This window comes from Oncorhynchus tshawytscha, linkage group LG13 (assembly GCF_018296145.1).
Source record: "Oncorhynchus tshawytscha isolate Ot180627B linkage group LG13, Otsh_v2.0, whole genome shotgun sequence".
Lineage (NCBI taxonomy): Eukaryota > Metazoa > Chordata > Actinopteri > Salmoniformes > Salmonidae > Oncorhynchus > Oncorhynchus tshawytscha.
In genome coordinates, this window is record NC_056441.1 from 68,657,173 (window position 1) to 68,675,669 (window position 18,497).

Consider the following 18,497-nt stretch of genomic DNA (forward strand, 5'->3'; position numbering starts at 1 on the left):
CAAATGGTGGCAAACATACATCATGACTCACTCCCACAGTCCCAGTGAGAACAATGCCATTGAAATTCCCCCAGTCTACAGAGGCTTCATGGCAGCTCCCCTCCCTCTTCAGGAGAATGGGTCTGGACAGACATCATGACCTGTATGTGAATTTAGAGGGAGAACATTGATCACTGTAATGCCAACAGACCAAAAGTATGCTGTGTTCCAAGGGAGAGCACAGACGGTAAGGACTCTGAGACCTCTGCCGATTTTGATTTGCAAGGTATGTCTTCAAAAGAGAGCAGAAAATATCACATTTCTAGGACAAATTCACAAAACTCACACTTGTAATACTTTATGCATATGTGGACATAAATGTGTTCTTGGTTTTCTTTTCCACTGAATTCTTTTCACGGTGCAATATACCCTCCTCCCTAGCTCTTTCTGGTGTCCCCAGAGATAGGCTTTACACTGAGCTACATCCTGTTGACTTGACCTTGCACTGCCCAGCCCTAACATTGTACACTGATACACTGATCTATAAATAAAACCCAATTAATTGAAAATAGAACATAATAGGCCATGGGGAGCTGTTCACACCATTCAACTTTATTGGCATTTCACTTCTCTTACATCTAGGGGGATCTCTTAGTCATCCACATCATTTTACATTCAACAAAGTGCACAGTAGATCAGCAGATAGTAACGTTCAGTGAATGGTGTCCAGTAGCTGCAAACACAGTCATAAAGCACGCTACATGAGGGTTGTCACTAGTTTCCACAGCCCCAAACCCCACCCATTTCTACAATTAATATTTTACCCAACCCAACCACACTGCTAACCTTATGGTTAACCCTAACCTTAAAGTAAGACCAAAAGCAATTTATGGAATCTGACTTTGTACACTAGCTTATGAAAGCTAGTGTAAACCCTACACAAGGGTCTTTCTCATGTTGGATTGAGACATAGAGTCACTGGGTTGCATTCACACATATAGATCTAACATATTTGCTGGCATCGAGTGAGAGGCACTGCATTGATAGATCTGTTTCAGTCTGAGATTATAAGTCCATTCAGAGTGATCTTCACTCGGATTCTCACAGGGTTATAGCTGTCCGTCATTGACTGCTAAGTTGTTGGTGGTGACATGCTCATCATCCTATACAAACTGTGGTATAAAACTACAATTTTCAATTTGAAACATGAGAAGTATGTTTGAAATCTTTAAAACACTTAACATATGACTGTGTATGTACAATTAGAAAAGCTGCTGAAAAAAAAAAACTGATAACACTATGTAATTGTGCTACACACTGGATGGAAGCTACCATAAACTCTCAACGCTATACAAATGAAGTACAGCAACACATCTTCTCTAGTCCTAGTCCCCTACACAATATAAACATCTGGTAAAACAGGGGGTTATCTCTGGAGTATGGGTGAGCCGTACAGACAGTGTGTGATTGGCAGGTTTCAGCCAGCAGGGTCCAGCAGGGGAACATGTGCATTCACAGTGAGCAGGTGGGGGCATCGTGGGTAGTGGGATGGGTGTGGGACGGTCTGAGGGGTCAGGAAGGATCGGAACAGGGGGTCTCTCGAGGCTGGAAGACAAAAAAAGGTCACCAATGCGCCGCTGTTAGTGGCTGTGGGTCCTAAGCTTCCAGTCACCATGGTGCCCAAACTGTCCATGCCTCCCTGAGTGCCAGTCCCTCCTGAGGCTCTTCAGTAGCTCACTTAACTGCTTTCTCTAACTGGGCGTGACAGGTTATTTTTTTCTTTGGGGGGGGCTATGCCATCCGATCAAAGTCTCAGGCTATCCCCTCTCATCAACCCAAATATCCCCTGAAGGGAGCAGAGTCTTTTCCTACACTACTGGAGAGTGGCGATGAGTGCGGCTTTGAAGATTACGATTATTATTATCATCATCATCACTGCCGCAGGAAAAGAAAAGAGAATTTGTGAGATATAGTTTTATATGGATGTTCTTTGGATCCTTCAGGCATTCTGTGCTTGCTAAAGCTTTTTGTGTAGAGACTGGTGACAGTCCCTGTTAAATAGACCAATGCTCTGTTCACTCTAGCTTCTCTGACAGAACACTTATGAAAACACACAGCTACCAATACAGAACAGCAACAGTGTACATTACATACAGGGATTATATCCTCACTTTACACTGGTTGGTTTATGTGGTTTTCTAGGATTGATATATGTAATCTGTATGATATCATACAGATTATAACCTAGGTACATGTAGGGCACTAAACAATTCAATGGTTTAATAATTCCAGTATGACAAGACATTTGCTAAAAGGGTCAAAAAGGCACAGAGTAATACATGTACTGAATAGTTTTCTATTTAAATTACTCTAGAGACATTCAGTAACAAGAAAACATGTTAATGAGATGCAGCCATCAGTTCACTGCAAACAACATGCTCTAATACTGCCACCCAGTGGCAGAGAAGACAATTCCAATTAGGCAATAAATAAGTGTATTTTACCTGGGCAGTAGTAAATCACATCCTAAACCTTTCCTGGCTGTTACTACTCATCCTCTTCTTCCTGCTGAGAAAAGAAAAGTGAGTAATGGCAACGTTTATGACAAGGTAAAGTAAGTCATTGTAAATAAGAATTTGTTCTTAACTGACTTTCCTAGTTAAATAAAGGTTCAATTAAAATAAAAAAGAAGAGAGGAGAACAAAGATATCCCACTCAGTACTATCAATATAAGAGCCAAACTGTAGTTTAACTCCAAAGCGCCCATCTTAAATTAAGTGATATCACTCAGCTGTGCTTGATTACAGTTTAGAAAGATTAGTGAGAAGTGGAAAAACTGATTTCATTCAGATAAGGCAGTCATCATCATCAATAACCATAACAAAGATTCAGTAGAATATTCAGTAGAAGGCTTCTCAAAGTGGAACAAGAGTCTTTGCACCAGGGTGAACACTGGCGAGAACTTTTTCTTCTTTCTCCTTGGTTAAAAGGGAGTAAAACCATATTACATTCCACGGGAGGCATCAAGAAAACAGGTAGGAGAGATGAGGATGGGAAGACATTAGGAATATATCCATTACTTAGGCCAAGGGAACAAGTTATCCACAGGGATAAGGCACCATTCCCTTAACTGCCAGTGAAGGAGTAAGAGTAGTGTGGGCCTTTAAGCAAGGCCCTCTATGAGGTGGTGTCATACGATGTGAAACTGCAAGGCACTGCATACTTCACAAATCATCAGACCACATTCACTCCAAGGTGCATGTGTTGGGTTGAGCATGTTGTTGCTCTAATGCAATTAGCTACATTTCTACAAACGTAAATAGCCTTTACGCTATGGGTGACATTTTAAAAAGGTGATACAGTGCAATTATTTAGTCCTGTGACCAAGTAATTCACTGTTTTTAATGACTACGTAACAGACAACTTGCTTGTGGATATAGTGCTTGCTGTGTATTCAAGATTTGATAAATAATGTCCACAATAACAAATGATTTAAAGCAGTGTAATCTGGTGCAACATATCTGACACTGCCAAGATCTTGTTGTGGGGGAGCATTGCAAGATAACAAACAGTCCATTCATCTTCTGCTGTGCTTGTCCTGTCCACACTCAGTCTCAAGACTCTCCTCCGAAAGAGAAGCCATGCCAATGGCTTTTTAAACATCCTGGTTGTCATGGAGTTCTGGTCAAGTCACTAGGGATCCCTATGCAACACTGTAAGATCCAGTTCACAAGCACGTCTATGTGTCAGACTTGTGATCATGTGCGCAGGGGCAGATCTTGACACCAAACGATGCATGTCACCTGTTATGAAACATTCACTGGCACAATGCTACAGAATACTCAAGCCTCCACGTAAACCAATGGGCAATGACCTCATCTCAGTCGAACTGCATCAAAACCAGAACCAGAGTCCAGAGAAAATCCAATCATTTCCAAAGATTAAAGACAGCATAGCACAGGAGTGATGCTGGCAGCCTTGGGGAATAAGAAAGTAGAGAGCTCTTCACAAACCCACACTAAATCCACATATGAAGGAGTAGCGTCATGCATAGGATCCATTTACTCCACGTCAGGGGCCACACCATGCAATGGGCTGGGAGCACAGCCAGAATATACCTCTGTTACCTCTGGGGCCTCTTCTTCTTCCTAAGGATGGGGATATCAGGGGTTTTGAGCATTTCAAAGGCAAGAGATACAATGGCCTATATTTGAGATAAGTGAAACGGCATGTCACTAAGGAGACTACAAGAGGGAGGAAAACCCTGTGCTACTTAATGTTCCCACTATTATTATTATTACCATAAGTGTACCGAATGACTGTGTTCACAATGTTGTGTCTGTCATGCTGCACACCATCAGTTATCTGTACCACAGAGACCACCACCCATGCAGAAGCAGAGACAAATAGAGAGATAGAGACAGGGAAAGGGTGTTTCCAATCTAAGATCCACAGAAGATGCCACAAATTACAACCAGAGGAAACTATCTCAACCTCACTGACTGACTCTTCTTGCTCCTGCAATGAAGGTATAGGAGGTGGAGGAGAGCAAGAAAGGGGAGAAAGAACAGAGCAGAAGGAGAGAGAGCAAAAAGCAGTGTGTGTGTGTGAGAGACAGAGAGAGGGAGAAAGAGAGAGAAACAGACAGAGAGGGAGGGAGAGAGAAAGAGAGAGAGAGAGAAAGTGAAGACTATTCTAAAATCACTATGAATGACAATGTTGTGTTTCTCTATTATGGTCTGTGTTCTGATGGCTACCAGAGTTACCATGTTGCTCATCCAACGATTGAGATATCATTATCTGGCATGAGTGAGAGGGCTACAAAGAAATACAGTAAGGGCTACAGTCTGTTCAGATGCCATACGTCAGTGAGATAGGTTTGTTTAATCTACATAAAAAGTAGTGGAGGAGGAAATTGAAGGAATGTTGAATAAACTCTGCAAGGTGTGGACGCAAGAAAAGCAGCATTGATAGAATGATGGAGAGGTAGAGGGGGGACAAATGTAGTTTAAAAACACATATCAATCTACCTCAAGCTGTCGCAGCTCTTCTTCCTCCTAGAAAGGACGAGATTAAGTGTCAGTGGTGTGAATGGAGAGGTCAGAGGTGACACCAGAGGCATGCGCTATAGGAAAAGTCCGTTATTTTTTTAATGGAATCTACATATATAGTTCAGGCTGGCAGGAAGGAAGCAGCTACAGGACTAGGGAAGAAATTAGGAAGAAGAAGGCTAAAAGAGAGGGGAGACAGACAGACAGAGGTTCGGAGGGAGTGAACACAGACTACGGATGAGGGGCAAACGGCAGATAGATCACACAAAGCCTTCTGATCTCTGCCAGACAAACCCACACAGCTGGTGACTAAGGGAACAACCGGAGAAATTCACAGCCGCAGACACCCAGTTACCTCCGACCCCAAATCCTCTTCTCCCTGGAAAACCAAACCAAGAGACGGGGAAAGGGGCAAAGGGGGGAGGGGTCAATGTGTGGAGGAGGTACAAGGAGATGCTGGAGGAAGAGACCCTCTTGCAAATAGCTTTACATGCATGATTCAACATGAACCAAGCTGGAGCCCTAAAATATTTAGATAAATGTAATTATCTTTATGTGACTTTATTGGATTTATTTAGATGTACAATCCTTGTTACTGTATCTGTTTTAACTACTTATACAAGATATCTTTCAATGTAGACACTAAACAGAGTAGCAGCTAAACGAGTATGACATATTTCTAAATAAAATCATAAAAATATCTTATCAAATGACAAATATGAATGTTATTGACTAGAGTATCTAATGATTATGTCTCTAAGGTGGCATGTCATAGAACAAATCAGTAGTGTTCTAAAACTGTGTCAAGGATTAAGATGAAATGCATCCGAACATACAGCAATCCCTCCACAGCAGACCTGTGGAAAATGGGAAGGGGTCAAAAACAACAAAAGTGGATCTGGAGTTGTAAGTCATGGGACTTCAAAGGAAGAGGTGTTTCAAGCATTCAACATTACACAAGAAAAGCTACAACAAAGAAGAATGTGAGGTTAGTTGTCTGGATGTCGGACATAGATCACAATCACAAGGATGCCAACAAACTACATTAAAACTGAACACCCAAGGCCCTTAGCACAGAAATTGAGACTACAGTATATAATGGATACGATTTAAGGACTGAACACTACAGCTATAGAACATTCAAAGTAGATCTACCTCAGAAACCGGCTGATCGTCTTCTCCCTAAAACAACGAATAGCAGTGATTAGCTTTGGATCAACTCGCTAGCTTTCACCAGGTTACTCGTAACTAGGAAATGGAGATTTTAACAAATTGATTATTACTACAATCCAATAACATCACAAGTGCTTTGATATCTATTGACACGTTGCACATAAATACTGAAGGATATATTCAGTTGAACTTATTCAATAGCATATAACTTTATATCTTATCAATAACGAGTTTATAGTGGTTCACTCTGTAGAGAACAACAGTGCCCTGGGTAACACGAACACATGTCTTGGCTTACTCTGCGTCTGTTTGTTTGTGCCACAGCACATTTTATTCAATACCAGCATTCGCTTCTGAACCCAACAGAACACAAAAGAGGTATGAGACATTAAAAGAATGTGATATTTGACCTTTTCTGATCAGTCAGGCTTTTGCCTTCATATAACATTTACCATTCTCAATACAGCTTTCAAGTCACAATGAAACCATTTATTAATGAATTAAGCTGCTGTTGCAAGTGTATACAGATGGCATGTTATTAAGCATGTATGACGTAATCATGTTTTGTTACAATGGCTAGCGGACATTGCTGGGCCTGGGCCTGGGCCTGGGCATTGGCAAAGAAACTTCATAGTACTGATTTATAATCAGTGACTATGGCCAGGAAAACGTAGACCTAACATGCTTATTTCCCTTTTAGACCTACATGTATATGCTTTGTTGAGAATAGTTGAATGACTAAAATATATACAGGATAATAATTTAGAGTTAAATAAAGGCGCAGTGTACTGTAGTATGGAACCATGTGTCTGGTCTATTGGATCCAGGCTAAGAGCGTTTTTTAGTGGGGCAGATGGCACAATACAGAGAGCAGTGGCTGTTGTTATTAATGACAATGCCCTTCATATCAGGCATTACTCCAGTGGACACAGTGTCGCCTGTTACCTTAGCCTCCTCATCCTCTACTTCTTCCTGTTTCGGGATAAGAGAGAAAAAGAGTGAGACTGAAACATCACTCCCAAATTTGTATTTGATTTCAATACTTTTCAGAAATGTAAAAACACTTTACCTGGGCTTCTTCCTGCTTCACGGGGGGCTTCTGACAGAAAGAGGAGAAAATAGAAAAGATTGTGTATTAGTATCTTTACAATGAGAGCCTGACCTCAAGGAGGCATATGGGAAACAGAGAACCTCTCCTCAAACTTGAGACACTTATACATGGGAGGTTGTGCAACTTGAAAAGATCTCACAGATCAGGCACATTGAAGAACATGTGTGGATTTCCAGAGGACCCCCACCAACACTTACACACCTAGACATGGATGGACAGTAGAACTACACATACACACCTAGACATGGATGGACAGTAGAACTACACATACACACCTAGACATGGATGGACAGTAGAACTACACATACACACCTAGACATGGAGAAACATACTACACATACACACCTAGGCATGGAGACACATACTACACATACACACCTAGGCATGGAGACACATACTACACATACACACCTAGGCATGGAGACACATACTACACATACACACCTAGACATGGATGGACAGTAGAACTACACATACACACCTAGACATGGAGACACATACTACGCATACACACCTAGGCATGGAGACACATACTACACATACACACCTAGGCATGGAGACACATACTACACATACACACCTAGACATGGATGGACAGTAGAACTACACATACACACCTAGACATGGAGACACATACTACACATACACACCTAGACATGGAGACACATACTACGCATACACACCTAGGCATGGAGACACATAGTACACATACACACCTAGGCATGGAGACACATACTACACATTCACACCTAGACATGGAGACACATGTATGTGTATGTGTATTACTGCATGGTCGGAACTAGAAGCACAAGTATTTCGCTACACTCGCATTAACATCTGCTAACCATGTGTATGTGACCAATAAAATTTGATTTTTGACATATTATACATACACACCTAGACATTGATGTGGAACAAAGAACATAGTACATATCAAGGAAAATCAAGAACAATGACGACACAAGGCTGCAAATGGAGTCAATTAAAACAAAAATACAAAACAGCCAACAAAGAGATTACAGTTAACTGCTCCAGAACAGAAGAGTGGTTAAACATCCAACAGATCGAAGGAATAACAGAACAGTCAATTGAAACAGTTATGGGACAGTCAATATAACAGTGGGTTAGTATGGTCCAGAGTTGAGGAGGAGAAGAGGACAACAGGAGCTCGAGGGAAACAGAACCCTGAGGTAGTGGAAAAGACAATATTAAAGAGATGGAGGAGAGGAGATGCCACAGCACGGGATTCTGGGAGCCAATTACAGTGTCTTCTGTGGCTTCCTCTGTGTCTTCGACCGCCTCCTCCTCCTCCTTTGCCACCTTCTCTTCTGCGGCGGCGTCTTCTGCTGTGGCCTCTTCTGCTGCCTCCTCTCCTGTTTCTCCTCCCACCTCTGCTTCCACCTCCTCTGTGTGTTCATCTCCATTGAACTCCTCCATCGGAACCACTCTTTTCTAGAGTGAAAACAACAATGTGCCATCAAGGGGGAAAAACTATGTGTTAGAATAGGAATGACACAGCAGCTGTCATGGGCACATATCAAACACCAAGAGGGGAGCAGCCCTACTGCTGGAGTTTAAAGACATCACAGAGTAAGGCATCAGCATCAGCAGCTCCTCTGAGTAAAGAAAAATGCATGAATAAATTAAGGGGAATTACATATGGCTGCAAGATGATGAATATCAGTATATTGTGCTGTGGAGAGAAATTAGAGATTTGCAATGATGTATTGTGTAGCAAGGAAGACTGCATATTATCACACTGCCAGAAGCCAGAAAAATCAGTACAGTCAACAGTATCAATAAAATAACTGTCATTACCTCAACATCGCAACTTAAATGGAAAATAAACTGGCCTGGTACTCTGGAGAACAGCGAAAGCAGAGGGCTTAATTTGCACTCTTCTGGAAACCGCACCATCTAAAAGCCAGTGGGATTTATTAGAGGAAAATCACAGGTTCCGCTGGGCAATATGTATCTGCTGTCCCTGGCCCCCTCCTTGAAAAAAATAAACAATTCCTTTCTCTGTGATGCTCATGCACCAGCATCCCAAAGTGAGTTGAGAAGTTTAAGTTTGCCTAATGTACTTCTTTTTAAATAAATCTCCATATAAATGTTCATATCATCATTTTTTTACAACAGCATCAGCATGCTCTTCTGTAGGAACAATCCTATTATACAAATTATTAATTTGAAAAAGAATGACCTGATTCCCAATCATCTGCTATCTATTGAATAGAAATCATATATATAATATCATAGAATTATTATAAACACTTGATGTGCTTTGCAAAAACCACAGATGAAATATAAACACAATGAAACACTATTAAAGTGAGAAATGTACACGTTAATTAACGAGGCATTGTTACACTGTGCTTAAACCAACTCTAAATTGACACTCATCCATGCAATGAGAGGATTAGCAACATTACTGGTTACTTGGTAATCCTCCATGGAAAATGAAACCAACAGGAGTTAACTGGAGAAATGGTTAAGGTTATGCTGGATGGGAGGAAATTGGGGGAGAAATGGTTAAGGTTATGCTGGATGGGAGGAAACCGGGGGAGAAATGGTTAAGGTTATGCTGGATGGGAGGAAACCGGGGGAGAAATGGTTAAGGTTATGCTGGATGGGAGGAAACCGGGGAGAAATGGTTAAGGTTATGCTGGATGGGAGGAAACCGGGGAGAAATGGTTATGGTTATGCTGGATGGGAGGAAACCGGGGGAGAAATGGTTAAGGTTATGCTAGATGGGAGGAAACCGGGGGAGAAATGGTTAAGGTTATGCTGGATGGGAGGAAACCGGGGGAGAAATGGTTAAGGTTATGCTGGATGGGAGGAAACCGGGGGAGAAATGGTTAAGGTTATGCTGGATGGGAGGAAACCCGGGGGAGAAATGGTGAAGGTGAGACAGGGACTGAGGGGATAAAAGAAAGGCATTACTAGTGAGTCATCATCAAGATTCTCCTCCTCAACCTCCTCAGCTTCAAGGTTCTCTTCATCCTCAGCATCATCAGTTCCGCTCTCAACGGTCTCACTCTCAACGGTCTCAATCTCAACAGTCCCATTTTCAACAGGCCCATTCTCAAGGATAAATGCCTTTTCAGCCTCTTTCGCTTCCTGCACCAAGAAAAATTGTCAGGTTGTTTAACACAGTTGCATCATCCTTAACTAGCGTAAGCATACATGTCACATCGTATCCCTCTCACACAAATAACCTCACTAACTCCTGCTTGCCCTCCAAATGAATATGATATACAGTATAGAGTGTAAGCAGCCATGTCTGAGCAAAAACAAACTAGGACAATACATGACTGAGAATGTCAGCTAAATAAACATTAAAACAGCCTGAGTTTATTTGCATTTTAAAATCCCTTGAGTGGAAAACAGGTTGTGTTGTTGTAATCTTAAACTCAAAAGCAATATAAACATAATTTTCATTTTAGAAAAGTAAGTGAAAGTTGAATTCCAACCTTGGATCCTGGAGGAGGTGGCAGACCCAGGAAGGCAAACACTGCATTGTCTTCTTTAGCGTCAAAGAATGTCTCGTAGTCCTGTGGTAAAAGACAAATGAGACATTTCAGTTTAGTCTCTAATCGTTCTCTCAGCATTTTAATGGACATTTTCTCCCCAGCTTTACCTGGCCTATTAGTTACACCTTCTACATGATATTTTATGCTCACCCCACAGTAGCTCTCTTCATTGAAGATCTGAGGGGGTAGGGGGATCCCGTTGGTGGGCTTTTTCTCCACAGGGACATTTTCCCTCATCCACATGCGGTTGTCCTCATTGCAGGCAATGTCCAATGGAGCGTAGTCCACTTTCAGGGCCTCCAGGAACCCAAGCACATCCTGTTGCTTCTTTTTGATCTGGACCATCACACAGGTGTACAGACAGACAACACAGTATAGATAGGCTTCTGCTTTTTTCTATCATTAGGTTGGGGAGAGCAGAGTAGAAGACACTAATACATTAAGGAAACATTTTTACTTTTTGTTTGATATTTTCTGGACAAAGAATCAGTTCACATATCATATATATTCTTTGATATTGTAGATTAGGTTTGAAGTAATCCAAATATATTCCAGAAGGTTCTGCAAGTGAATGCATGGTGATTCATTTTCAACAGATTGCTATTGCAGGTTTGGAATGTGATCTCAGCGACGGTCGAGATATATAAGGAAACTCGAGTTGTCCTAGTGCTCCTTAACTGAGAAGTTAGACCAAATAACGGTACTTAAAGTTGACAAACCACTAAATTGCCTAGGCCTATAATAACCTAAACCGATTTGAATTTGTTTGCCAGTTACATAAATGCATGTACTAAGAGCTGAACAATAGTCATGGGAAACCGGCCAACAAAGTTAATTTAACATTTAATAACAAAGACTCGGGTAAATGCTTACCGCTGTCGATCCTGATGAAGAAGCTAGAAATACTTTTATAACCATTTTGTTACGGCGTGTTCTGTAGAATGAGGTACTAACGTAGGTTATTAAAGATACAGGCTGCCTCCCCTAATAGTATAGCGTACCCAGGACATTACTCTGCGAACACAAGCCACACCACTGAGGCTATTTTTGTCCCCAAACCCTCCATCACCGCAGGATTGGTGGGCCAGGTTTTATGCGTGCAGCGCTGACCGAATGATTGGCAACTTGAGCTGTCTGTCGGCATGGGGACCACAAAGTTAGTTTGCAGCTACATGCAAAGTGCATATATGGACAGAAATAGCCACTGACCAACAGAGCAACTAGTGAAAATAATACCAAGAGTTAAAGCGGGCAGTTGAAATCTATGCATATTGTTGGACCATGATTATCTATAGGCCTAACAGTTTTGTTGTTGTAAATCTACAGGGCACATCTTTATTTGTTTAACTTATTATAGGCAAATGTATATTTTTGTTGTTGTAGTATATACTGAAAGTTTATTTAAAAAAACAATTGCAAACGAAGTCTAATGTAATTGTTTTACTAAAAAACAATGTTTATATACAAATTAGGATGGTGTGGTCTCTAATTCTCCCAAAAGCAGTCAGTTCTAAGAAATTTCTCATGATTAAGGAATGTATTAACATTCCTTGCCTATGATTTGCCCATATAATTCGAATATATTAAGCGCTCAGTAGCCAGAAAACTATATTTCCCCTCGTCCTATTCAATGAGAACGCTTGTTTCTACGGCAACCTAAAATACCATTTCAGAGACAGCCAGCCAACAACATAATCTGTCAATGACTCTCTTGCCTATGAAGATACATAATAATTTATTTGAATGCAAGTTAGTGGGGGGGGGACATTTCGAGTTAAAAAAATAATGTCATGTAAGGATAGCATTGGCATGGGGAATTATTAGGCTTGGTTGTTAGCTTTGTAGAATAGTTGAAGTCAGGAAACATTTTTATCAAGGCAAGGAATGTCTGTCACTCTCTCTGTCTTCTAGACCTAGATAACGTTAGATTAGCTAAATGTATTAAACTATTAATGAATGTAAGTAGGCCATAGTTGAACGTATAGATTGTTTTGGTTCTTATAATTTCACATACAGTGTGGCTAAATTAACTACTTCAGCTAATTGGATATCTGTCTACTATATTACAGAAACTGGTGCGGGCTTATCTTTGGGGACACATGTCTCTGAGGCTGAGACACCACAACAGAGGCATAGTGCAGCAGGACAATGCTAACTATGAAGTGGGTGCAGGCAATGCAGACTCAAGCTGCTCCTCAGGCCAGTTCACCTCCTCCAGGTCAAGCAAGGGATACAGCAGTAGGACCGGCAGCAGGGAAGACTCTCAGGGGTCATCCACTCAGTCAGACTACAAGGAGGAGGCTGACACTACTGCAAATAGGACCCTTTCCCTCTCACCAAGCAAGAAGCCAGGTCTAAGCACGAAGACAGAGAAAGCACGAAGTGTGTGATATCAATCTGATATTACATATCTTCTCATTGCTACAGACAGTCTACCTATAATGACATAAGTGTAGGCCTATAGGCCGAGATGGTTTGCAGCATATTCCCATGTAAGCACTTAGGTGCCCTTTTCCTCTCAGCTCAAAACAAAAGAGGGCAGTGGTGCAAAAAGAAGAAAAACACTCTTTCAAGGAACCACAAGGCCTCTCGCTTCCCTCCAATCAAGCCCCTGCAGGGCTCAAACCAGCGCACCAGTTCTGCCCACAGGCACCGCATCAAGGAACTCAACAGTCAAGTGTGGGAGCTACTGCAGCAGCTGAGTGGTGTCGCCACAGAGAACAAGTTGCTAAAATAGCTCCAGGGCCGCCACGCGGTGGTGCTACAGCGCTTCCAGGATTCACAGAGTGGCCTTCCCCGGGTATGCTGCAGTAAAAAAATTGGGCTTGAATAATTGACTTATAACACAGCTATAACAAACTCCTAATCAGCTAACAACAATAATCTGATCTTGTAGCATTGGCTAAGGTCATAATGTTTTGCACCCACCCACACCGTCAGGTTCTGGCCAAGCACGGAAACGCGATGCGGGCTCTGCAGGGGCTCCAGTGTAAAGCCCGCAACCGCCGCAACTGTCTATCCAGGCGTCTGAGGGGCACAAAGGAGGAGCTGCTGCGCACCAAGGACGCTCTGTACCGGCTGCAGCTGCTCAGCGAGGACTGCAGCCTGGAAGAGAGGGAAGAGCTGAGCCACAGGCTGGCCCTGATCACTGTGGACCCTACACAGGAAGAACAAGAGGATACAGGTACAGTACATGCACTCACATGGCAGGGCTGACTCCAGCAGCACCCTGCATCCCACTGCTGGCTTACTTCTGAAGCTTAGGCGGGTTGGTCCTGGATGGGAAACCAGATGCTGCTGGATGTGGTGTTGGAAGGCCAGTGGGAGGTACACTTTCCTCTGGTCTAAAAAATAATATTCCAATACCCCAGGGAAGTGATTGGGGACATTGCCCTGTGTAGGGTGCTGTCTTTCAGATGGGACGTTAAATGGGTGTCCTGACTCTCTGTGGTCACTAAAGATCCCATGGCACTTATCGTAAGTGTGTTAACCCTGGTGTCCTGGCTAAATTCCCATACTATCATGATCACTCAATCATCCCCAGTTTACAATTGGCTCATTCATCCCCAGGTTGTTGCTGTAACTGAGAATGTGTTCTCAGTCAACTTACCTGGTCAAATGAGGGTTAAATAAATGTTCACAGGCCAGGTGGATGTTTGGATTGAAACTGATTGGGTTTTCAACTCTGTCCATTTGTATTGGTCTTCTATGGGGAGACCGATAAAGGTGGACAGGGTCAACACAGTTATGCTAGATTGATAATGCACACATAGTACCACAATGTTATATCTGTAGTGAAATGTAAATAAATTGTGTTGCAGGACTTAGAAAGGAATCTTGAGCTGAGACAGATATCCTTCAATCACTCTCTTGCCACAGAAACAAGGAAGACCAATGAATCCAGAGAGCTGTCTGATTACCTCCAGGCACAGATCAATCTGTTGACCAAAAAAATCTAAGTAAGTTTATAAATAACTTGAGAGCAGCAACATACAGAGTGTAAAAAACATTAGAAATACCTTCCTAATATGCCCCCACCAGGTCAGTCTATGTCATGGCAAGAGCAGGTGTTCAGAAATGTTTTGTACAATCAGTGTAGGTAAACTGTTCCAGATCTTAGTAGATTTGGAACAGTACTGTTGTTTAAAAGAATGGTAATGTGATTTAGCTCACAGTACTGCAATGTAAACACAAGAGGGAGTCTAATACAGCTATATTTCTGAAGGAATAATTGAAGGTTGGAGTAAAATACCCATTTCCTAAACTTGCCTGGCTACCCAAACGCTACACCACACCCACGGACTTTAGTTTCTTCTCCGCAATGAATCTGGATCTGAGTACCTCCCCGACAATTTATATAATGAAAATACATTATAACCATTCTAATTGGTCCCAGAAAACGATGGGTTGGGCCAGAGCCAGAACACACATGGGTAAAGCTGCATTTTGAAAATTCATAATTGGCTTTGATACTCTAATTGATTAGAGATGATCCAATCGCTGATTACTTTATTTTGTACAACACCCCTCATTTTGACATCCCCACAAACAACTTAAAAGATGGCAGTTTCAGACTGAAGTATGTAGCGAACATAAGAGCAGCGGACAAATTCAGTTTGAGTCATCGGACAACTTGTAAACCTGCCTGGTAATAGATATCAGGATGATAACACTACATTTGAGAAATGAACATTTATTGTACATATTGCATTCTTGAGAAATGGCTTACTGATGCATTTAACACGAAATATAGGAAAGAGAGAGAGAATTGGAGATCCACAAAATCTACTCACATAGATTTCCAAAAGGCTGGAACAGAAAAGGTACAAAGACATTATGAGCTACTTGAACTTTTAACATGTTCAACCCATGATCCAGATCAAACATTTTTTTAAACTTGATTAATATATTTTGCCATTAACAGGAGCAAGAGAAACTAAATCTGTTCAAACAGATGACATATCCTCTCTCCCCATCGAGGCTCCGTGCCAATTTGAACTAGTCTATGCCTGTTCACTCCAGCATCCGAAGTTGGAGAAGCAGAAGAGTTTGAGCTGGGTATGTAAATGAGTTTCCTTCTCGCTCACATTCTGTGCAGAATGCTGTTTAAATGGGTAACGGTAAATAAAACATTTATTCAATATTGACAGATAAAAGCAAATATTAACTCCTTGATAAAAGTTTGTGTATTGAGTTCCAGTGTAAAGTTGATATCTTTTTTTTTTTTTCAGGAGTCCTTTGCAATTGGCTTCCCAGACAGAAGTGACACAGCAGACCTGTTAGTGGATGACAGAGGATCATACGATAATGAACATTTTGCTGGTAAGGATTTCAAAAAACTTCACTACAGCCTATTGGGACTACCAATAAATGCAAAGTTAAGGGGATATTGAGGAAAGAAATGTTTAAATTAGATTCTGAAGTGTGTACTCTCCAGTCACAGAGTATATGCAAACAAGAGAGCAAACACAAAAAACTCCCAAACATTGGGACTAATTAAAGCTCACGTAAGTAACAGGACTGAAATAACCGTTCGTTCCTGTGTCATGTTATATCTCAAAAAAAGCCAAGAAAATTATGGCCCCAATTTTTTTATTTTTATGTGCAAGCAACTATCCTATTTATCCACAGACGATGGAGAGCTGCATGGTGATTATGACAAGGAGGATCCACAACTTTAGGGTGAGGAGTATTGCCTTGCAGAGGAGGCAGCGAGTTCCCTCAAGGCTTCAGAAGGAGTGCAAACAGAGCCATTTGAAAGCCAGGTCCGGTACACTCTGGATGACTTTCAGAATACAGAACGTGCCAACATGGCCCTCAAATCCCCTCCCAGGACCAAGCACCTCTACACATTCAAAGAAACCATCCAGAACCTACACAGTGGGAAGCCTGCCTATGCCAGCCATAGCCAAAGCCTGAGAAAAAGCCCTCCTAAATACATCAAGAGCCAGGCCAGGGTGGAGAACCTGGGGTCTAGGGCGTATGAGCCCTCCTTCACTCTACCAGCAGAGAAGTGCCAAAGGCGTGACACCATGGACCCTCAACCCGGAAGATGGCGTAGTCCGCAGCAAGAAGAGTATCTTGATGAAAGAGCTTTTTGGCCAGGCCCTAATCACTGATCCAAATGGCCATGCAGACAGGCAGATCCAGAGTTCAAAGCACAGACCTGGACAGAACGTCCTCTTACCATACAGGAGACGCTAGCCCGGTCTCACCTGGGAGACCAAGATCATTTTTTATTGACCCAAGAAGTATACAAAATTATAATATATTTGTATTATTTGATAAATTATTATTTATCTGCCATGGCAACTCAACACATTACTAAATGGAGTATTTGTATTCTGACACTATTGCTCATGACAAATTCCTTAACTCCCTTGAAATCAGATTGTAATAAAAGCAACATTCAATGAAGATGCCACCTATGCCACAATGGTACACTTAGTTTTTTTTATAAAAGCCTCTCTAAAATACCCAAGATGCTAAGAACAACCAACACTTTAGGCCTTCAGTTTTCAAATTCTTTATTGTGTTGAAGTATGCATAATTATTATGCATACTTCAACACTTCCAAAATCCAAACAGTAAACTTTGTAATATTAGTTCAGGTTTCATTCAACAAATGAAAATGTGCTACAAACCATGCCTACAATTAACATGAACAAAATTACATAACAATATGAAACAATTGCAACACTTGCTCAACTCATTTCGATCAGTTGAAATTAGATTTAAAACGGTCATTAAACATGCTCATACAATCATTACGCAGTGAAGCAATTTGTGAAATACACTAGATTGCCAAAAGTATATGGACACCCGCTCGTCGAACATCCCATTCCAGAATCATGGGCATTAATATGGAGTTGGACCCCCATTTGCTGCTATAACAGCCTCCACTCTTCTGGGAAGGCTTTCCACTAGATGTTGGAACATTGCTGCGGGGACTTGCTTCCATTCAACCACAAGAGCATTAGTGAGGTCTTCCAATTCATCCCAAAGATGTTTGATGGGGTTGAGGTCAGGGCTCTGTGCAGGCCAGTCAAGTTCTTCCACACCGATCGACAAAACTTTTCTGTATGGACCTCACTTTGTACACAGGGGCATTGTCGTGCTGAAACAGGAAAGCGCCTTCCCCAAACTGTTGCCACAAAGTTGGAAGCACAGAATTGCCTAGAATGTCATTGTACGCTGTAAGCGTTAAGATTTCCCTTTTTGCCTAGCCCAAACCATGAAAAACAGCCCCAGACCATTATTCTACCTCCGCCAAACTTTAAATTTGGCACTATGCATTCAAGGGAGGTAGCGTTTTCCTGGCATCCGTCAAACCCAGATTTGTTCGTCAGACTGCCACGTTTCCACTGTTCCAGAGTCCAATGGCGGAGAGCTTTACACCACTCCAGCCGACACTTGGCATTGCACATGGTGATCTTAGGCTTGTGTGCGGCTGCTCGGCCATGGAAACCCATTTCATGAAGCTCTCGACGAACAGTTCTTGTGCTGACGTTGCTTCCAGAGGCAGTTTGGAACTCGATAGTGAGTGTTGCAACGGAGGACAGACAATTCCTACGCACTATGCGCTTCAGCAGTCCCGTTCTGTGAGCTTGTGTGGCCTACCACGTCGCAGCTGAGCCATTGTTGCTCCTA

The 18,497-nt window shown here is 41.9% G+C and overlaps 2 protein-coding genes and 1 long non-coding RNA gene across 52 annotated transcripts; 2 read left to right on the forward strand and 1 right to left on the reverse strand.

Annotated features, from left to right (window-relative positions):
- Positions 1-570: 570 nt before the first annotated feature.
- LOC112265583 (SH3 domain-binding glutamic acid-rich-like protein) lies at positions 571-11,899 on the reverse strand. 50 transcript variants are annotated; one of them, XR_006078681.1, is made up of 14 exons: positions 11,721-11,899; positions 10,998-11,183; positions 10,788-10,868; positions 10,258-10,434; positions 8,578-8,766; positions 7,273-7,302; positions 7,149-7,175; positions 6,186-6,212; positions 5,867-5,887; positions 5,386-5,409; positions 5,010-5,036; positions 3,997-4,127; positions 2,484-2,544; positions 571-1,584 (listed from the first exon to the last, which is right to left on the reverse strand). XR_006078681.1 is itself a non-coding variant. In XM_024443009.2 (14 exons), exons 1-13 carry the CDS (start codon positions 11,763-11,765, stop codon positions 2,527-2,529), a joined length of 873 nt encoding a protein of 290 aa, XP_024298777.1. In that variant the 5' UTR covers positions 11,766-11,898; the 3' UTR covers positions 571-1,584; positions 2,484-2,526. The 50 variants fall into 50 exon arrangements, 29 of the variants coding, with proteins under 29 accessions (XP_024298777.1, XP_024298776.1, XP_024298774.1 ...); XR_006078682.1 differs by having other exon boundaries at positions 2,484-2,547; XM_024443009.2 differs by having other exon boundaries at positions 4,107-4,127; positions 11,721-11,898.
- Positions 11,900-12,946: 1,047 nt separating this feature from the next.
- On the forward strand, positions 12,947-14,226 carry LOC121838963 (lebercilin-like protein). The gene is given in 4 exon segments (XM_042294951.1): positions 12,947-13,229; positions 13,370-13,647; positions 13,788-14,031; positions 14,219-14,226. Coding segments are annotated over 4 exon segments (813 nt in total).
- Positions 14,227-15,615: 1,389 nt separating this feature from the next.
- On the forward strand, positions 15,616-17,381 carry LOC121839103. Its single transcript, XR_006078701.1, has 3 exons — positions 15,616-15,905; positions 16,079-16,169; positions 16,479-17,381. It is a non-coding gene; the product is annotated as an uncharacterized LOC121839103 (long non-coding RNA).
- Positions 17,382-18,497: the final 1,116 nt, after the last annotated feature.

Coding starts and splice junctions, on each gene's coding strand:
- LOC112265583 (XM_024443005.2), bottom strand. CDS start 11,765: ATGGTTATAAAAGTATTTCTAGCTTCTTCATCAGGATCGACAGCG. Junction 5,888..6,185: donor ACGATCAGCCGGTTTCTGAG/GTAGATCTACTT, acceptor CATTTTCCACAG/GTCTGCTGTGGAGGGATTGC. Junction 2,548..4,097: donor AGGCCCCAGAGGTAACAGAG/GTATATTCTGGC, acceptor TTCTTTTCTCAG/CAGGAAGAAGAGGATGAGTA.